Below are 6,000 nucleotides of genomic sequence, written 5' to 3'. Positions count from 1 at the left end.
TGCCAACTTATCATAACTTGAAGAAGAGGAAAGTTGTGTTGCATGATAAATGTGTTTTTTGTAGTAGGGCTAGGGAGGATTCAACTCATGTCTTTTTCTGTTGTCCGGATGTGTTTAATTCTTGGTTTCATTATTTATCAATATTGAAAAATATGGAATCAGATTTGTCTTTTTGAGAATTGGCAGAGTTTGGTAAGGAGAATGAGTCAAAAGAAGATTTAGCCAAGTTTATTTCTATTGCTTCGGGATTATGGTATAGAAGAAACCAATTTATCTATGAGCATAAGTTGCTTGATATTAAATATGTGATTCGTCATTTTTTGTTTGTGCAACTTGAGTTTAAGTTGGTCTAAGCTTTTGATATCTTTAGTCAGGATATTAAAAGAGTAGTTTGTTGGGTTCCTCCTCCAACTAATTATCTAAATATGAGCGTTGATGCTGCTATTTTTTTTTTTATCAACAGAAGGTTGGTATTGACATTATTCTTAAAGATGTTCAAGGGAATGTAGTTGTAGCTTGCAGTAAAGTGGAAATGAAAGTTCTATCTTCAGAATTTATTGAAGCTACAACCATGTTAAAAGGATTGCAATTGTGTGTTCAGTGGGGGTATATGAAGCTGCTGCTAGAGACTGACTGTTTAGTTCTTGTTAAAGCACTACAGAATGGTTCAATTTATCTTATTACTTTTGATTACTTGATTCAAGATATTCGAAGGATGATAGCTGGTTTTCAAGATGTTCAGATTTCTTATGTTAACAGATTGGGCAATTCAGCTGCTCATATCTTGGCAAGACATGCTTAAAGAGTTAATGATATTGAAATGTGATGGGATGGGTATCCTTATTTTATACCTTTAGCTATTTGGCTGGATAGAAATAATATTTTGTAAGGACAATTTGTTAGGTATTTGAATGAAATCATTGTTTATCGAAAAAAAAAAAAATCCCAAATAAAGATTAAGAAGAACACACCAAATTGAAATGAAAAAAAGAAAAAAAGAAAAAAAAACAACAGAGAATAACATCATCACGTGATTACCACGTGTAGATTCTTATCCCCTGTAACATCCGAAGTTCCAGGTCCTAATGTCCACATATTGCTAGCCAGGTGTCAAGAACTCCACCTTATTACATTTCATTTCTCAGGACCCCACTCCGTCGGTACCTTAATGCTGGGTTTTGCTTGGCTGTCTAGAAAGTTAGTAGCCAGTGACACAGTGCAGACTCAGCGTGAAAGTGCTCGGTGGAGTTTGGCCGCCATGAGTGCCGGAGCGCTCAAATGGGGCAAATGACCCTCGGTGTCGAGCGGCTCCACCGTGTTGCGCCCACCCATATGGTCCCGCAGATAGGTGGCTACGGAGTTCGGGACCGAAACGTCCTTTGTGGTCTGAAATATGCAGCAGGGTACCTTGACTAGGCCCAGGACTCCCCTCAGATCGCTGTTGAAAATGGAGCGGGAAACGAATAAGGATATGTCTGGCCTCATGTTGAATAGGGTCCGGCTGAATTCTCGAACCGCGTCCGGGACATCGGCTCCCACCGCCAACGGTGCGAAACCGTGCACCCATGCGTCGTAATTAACCTCCATTGCGTACAACACTTTCTCGATCTCCCCCCGCTCGAATCCTCCGTGGTAATCTACGTCGTTCAAGAATCTTAAAAAAGGCACAAAATTTAAGCACCAATTTAGATTTTTTTAGTAGTCTGCAATCGACGCAATAGACGGAGATAGTTTTAATCGCACAGGATCGCATGTGTATATCAAGCTGATTTCTTAGTTATTGGTTTTACCTTGGAGAAGCACCGACGAGGATGAGCTTGGTGAAGAGCTCTGGGCGACGAATGGAAGCTAAGATTCCGATCATGGCGGAGACGGAATGGCCGACGTAGGCACAGCGATCGACTCCGAGAGCGTCGAGGATATTGAGCAAATCGTCAACATAGGAATCGAGAGTGGTGTAGCGTTGAAAATCGAAGTAATCGGGGTTGACACTGCCGGCGCAGACGAGGTCATAGAGAATGACACGGTAGTAAGGGGTGAAGGAGGGGAGAATGCCTTTCCAGACAGACTGGTCGGTACCGAAGCCATGGGCAAGGACCAGGAACTTCTGCCCAGACCCTTCCACACGGACGTTGAGGGCTTCTACTATGGAGTTGCCCATGATGTACAGAGCAGAGTGTTTCTGAAACAGGGAAGATGGATGAGGTTTGAGGTTGGTGTTCTGTTTTTTGACCGATTTTAGTAAAAGGTCGCAAACTAGGTGGGTGGGTGTCGTGGGTTTTGCTTTCTTTATAGAGCTTGCCAGTCATCATACCACATATTATATTTTTATTTATTTTTTAATTTTATTCTTTTTAAATTAATTAAAATTTTTTATTTTTTTTTATCTATATACTACATATTTAATAAATAAAAAATAATATATAAAAATAATGAATAAAAATTTTCTTCTTTAAAAATCGTACTTTTTTGTTTCCCAAATACAAGTCGTAGCTTCTCCCGGGTCTTATTTATACCGATAATATATTTTACAATATTTTTAATAATATAAATTTAAAAAAATAACGTTATTTTTATATGATATTAATTACGTTCATTCCGATCGAATTATTTTTTGCAACCCCATCCAAAATCAGCAATAATGTGAATAGTATGTCCAAAACAAGTCATTCGTATATATAAAAAAAAAATGTCAAGAGGGACTAATTTATAGATAGTTGAAAACAGTAACATTAACAACACATAATTATAAGTGACACGGGACAAGGACTAATACTAATTAAACATTATGTACAATATTAAATAATGTAATAGTTAGGAAGAAAAGCTTAGGCCGGTTTGGATTGGGAGGTGAGTTGAGATCATTTCATTATTATTCACAAAATTTTATTCATAAATTTTATTATTATTCACAAACTATCTCAACTGATCTCATCTGATCTCTTAATTCAAATGGTACATGTGACCGACAAGTGAAAAATTTATATAATACGTCTGCTAAAGCAAGCCAAGCAGGGTTAATTTGTGTAAATCACAATGAAATTGATCTAATTAATTGCATATATGCTTTTAAAAAAATGTAACACTCCGTTTTATAATAATTCATATATATATATATCACCCTAATAACTTAAAAGCGTGTATATACATGAACAGTAGTGAATAGTAGCAGCCTTTTTTTTTCTCGTTGCTTTTTCTCAGTTGCTTTTTCTCAGTTCCAATTTTAATCTCGTTCTTCTTCTTCGTTCAGTTCCGATTTCCAGTTCCGATTTCCACCCTCAAAATATCTATTCGTTACATACAGATAAATGTAAAATAAATATCTCATCTTTACATATAAGAGATCTGATCTACACATTTCATCTCAAATTTACAGAACACCAAATTTACAGAACAATTCTGAAACTCAACTAAGGAAGAAAAAAATTTCCCGTGCTCTTCAAATTTCTTCCCCCCGTTGGTACGATTTTCTCTTCTAATCTCACCTCTAACTTCTCCATTTTGTTTTTTTTGTTTTTTTTTTTTTTCTGTTTCTCGCATATTTTTTTCTTCTTTCTCCGTGTGGGTTTCGGTGAGGGACACGGAGGCTGCGCGTGGGGGATTCTGAAGGTGGGTGCGATGGTCGGCGCCTTGAAGGGGACTCGTCGGTGGTGGTCGTGAGTTTCGGTGGCCACGTACGGCGGCGTAACGTGAAACAAATGGGTTTCACCCATTTCCTTTCGGTTTCCGTGGGGGAGACGGAGATCTGCGCGTGGCCGACTTCGAAGGTGGCTGGGATGGTCGCCGCCTTGAGGAGGACTCCTCGGTGGTGGTCGTGACCTTCGGCGGCCGCGTACGGCGGCGGAATCTCACAAAAATCCGAGAAACCCATTTCGGTTCTCCTTCCACGGAGGACATCGATGGCTGCGCGTGAGGAAGAGTGGTAGTGCCAGGGATGCTCGTCGGCGTGAGGGGAATAGGCCGGTGTTGGCGGTGACGATGGCCGGGGCTCGGCGGCGGCGGGCAGCGCTGGAGGAGAAGGAGCGGTGCTCCCGAATCGCCTAGGAGAGAGAGAGAGTTTACGAATTTGGGATTTTTCTTTAATTTGTCCTATTTATAGGTGTTAAATAATAGTAATTTTTTTTTTCTTTACAACTTTACTTTTGTTCTTACTTGAATATTATATTGTTGAATTTTTTACATAGGTTGAGCTCCGTGAAGTTGAAAGTGGAAACAATATATCCCAACAACTAGCCACTCATAAAATTATCAAAAGTATGGATCCTTTAACTTTTTAATTTCATACTGTAAATTAATAACTGAATTAATTTATTTTGCTTCTCTGATTTTAGAATTTTTTAAGTCATTTATTTAATATCATTTATTCAATATTTATTCTGTATGAACTTTGAACTGTTTCAAATTATAATTTTGAGTTTATTCTTTTTAAATTATTTCAAATTTTCTATTTATTATTCATATAATAAATATTTGATAAAAAAATAATAAAAATTAAAAATAATATGGAATGTAGAGTGTTAGAAGGTTGTGAATATTTTTTTATAATAAATACTACTAACCAGTATAAATAGTAATTAACAATGCTACAGTATGTGATACAATAATAAACAGTACTGAACATTACTCATGAACAATAATAAACAATTACAGTAATAAACAGTTCTAAACAGTAAAATAAAGCTCCATGAAATTGAAAGTGGAAACAAAATATCTCAACAACTAGCTGCTTATAAAAATATCAAAAGTATAGATCTTTTAACTTTTTATTTTCATACTGTGAACTAATAACTGAAATAGTTTATTTTCCTTCTCTGATTTTAGAATCTTTTAAATCAATTATTTAATATCATTTATTCAATATTTATTCTGTTTGAACTTTGAGCTGTATTAAATTATAATTTCAAATTAAATGTTATTCCAACATATTTAAATGTTATATCTTATTAGTTACATATGCATGTTTATAGAAAAAAAAAATTAAAAATTGTTATAAAATTACTCATAAAATTCTACCGACAAATTTAGTTCTATATGTAAATACTTACATCAATATTTACAGTTTTACCCATATAATTATACATAATCAATTAGTAAAATATTAAAATTTTTAAAAATCAAAAATTTAATTAAATAATTTGATAAAATAGAATAAACATTCAATAAAATTAATATTGTGCATAAACTTGTATTTTAAAATATGCTCCAAGAACAAAATGAAATAAAAATTTTATGAATATTAATAATAAAGTTTGTAAATAATAGAGATGTACTTTCCGATTAAATAATTAAATTTCTCAACAACTAGCTGCTTATAAAAATATCAAAAGTATAGATATTTTAACTTTTTATTTTCATATTGTGAACTAATAACTGAAATAGTTTATTTTCCTTCTCTGATTTTAGAATCTTTTAAATCAATTATTTAATATCATTTATTCAATATTTATTCTGTTTGAACTTTGAGCTGTATTAAATTATAATTTCAAATTAAATGTTATTCCAACATATTTAAATGTTATATCTTATTAGTTACATATGCATGTTTATAGAAAAAAAAAAATTTAAAAATTGTTATAAAATTACCCATAAAATTCTACCGACAAATTTAGTTCTATATGTAAATACTTACATCAATATTTACAGTTTTACCCATATAATTATACATAATCAATTAGTAAAATATTAAAATTTTTAAAAATCGAAAATTTAATTAAATATTTTGATAAAATAGAATAAACATTCAATAAAATTAATATTGTGCATAAACTTGTATTTTAAATAATTATTAGATTTTAAAAAATGAAATATAACAGTTAAATAAAAATTATTATAAAATTGAAATATTTTCAAATTATAATTTTTTAATCATACCTCTTTTGCTATTATTTTACTACTAAACAATTTGTTTTCCTTTTACTATTTATATTTGAATTAAAAACTTCAGAATTTATTCTTATTGCAAAATATGAAATTAAATTAATTCAATCAATCAATATAATT

General features: G+C 32.9%; 1 protein-coding gene across 1 annotated transcript; it reads right to left on the bottom strand.

Annotated features, from left to right (window-relative positions):
• Positions 1–912: 912 nt before the first annotated feature.
• On the bottom strand, positions 913–2,276 carry LOC109020936 (probable strigolactone esterase DAD2). Its single transcript, XM_019003464.2, has 2 exons — positions 1,791–2,276; positions 913–1,654 (listed from the first exon to the last, which is right to left on the bottom strand). The coding sequence occupies exons 1-2, from the start codon at positions 2,159–2,161 to the stop codon at positions 1,225–1,227; spliced, it is 801 nt and encodes a 266-aa protein (XP_018859009.1). The 5' UTR covers positions 2,162–2,276; the 3' UTR covers positions 913–1,224.
• Positions 2,277–6,000: the final 3,724 nt, after the last annotated feature.

This window comes from Juglans regia, chromosome 8, assembly GCF_001411555.2.
Source record: "Juglans regia cultivar Chandler chromosome 8, Walnut 2.0, whole genome shotgun sequence".
NCBI classification, from domain to species: Eukaryota; Viridiplantae; Streptophyta; class Magnoliopsida; order Fagales; family Juglandaceae; genus Juglans; species Juglans regia.
The sequence above is the reverse complement of the archived record's forward strand: the minus strand, read 5'-3'. Positions and strand labels throughout refer to the sequence as shown.

Excerpts from the sequence above, each read along its gene's own strand:
- LOC109020936 (XM_019003464.2), bottom strand. The coding sequence starts at position 2,161 with ATGGGCAACTCCATAGTAGAAGCCCTCAACGTCCGTGTGGAAGGGTCT. Across the intron at positions 1,655-1,790 it reads CTCGTCGGTGCTTCTCCAAG|ATTCTTGAACGACGTAGATT; the intron begins GTAAAACCAATA and ends GCCTTTTTTAAG.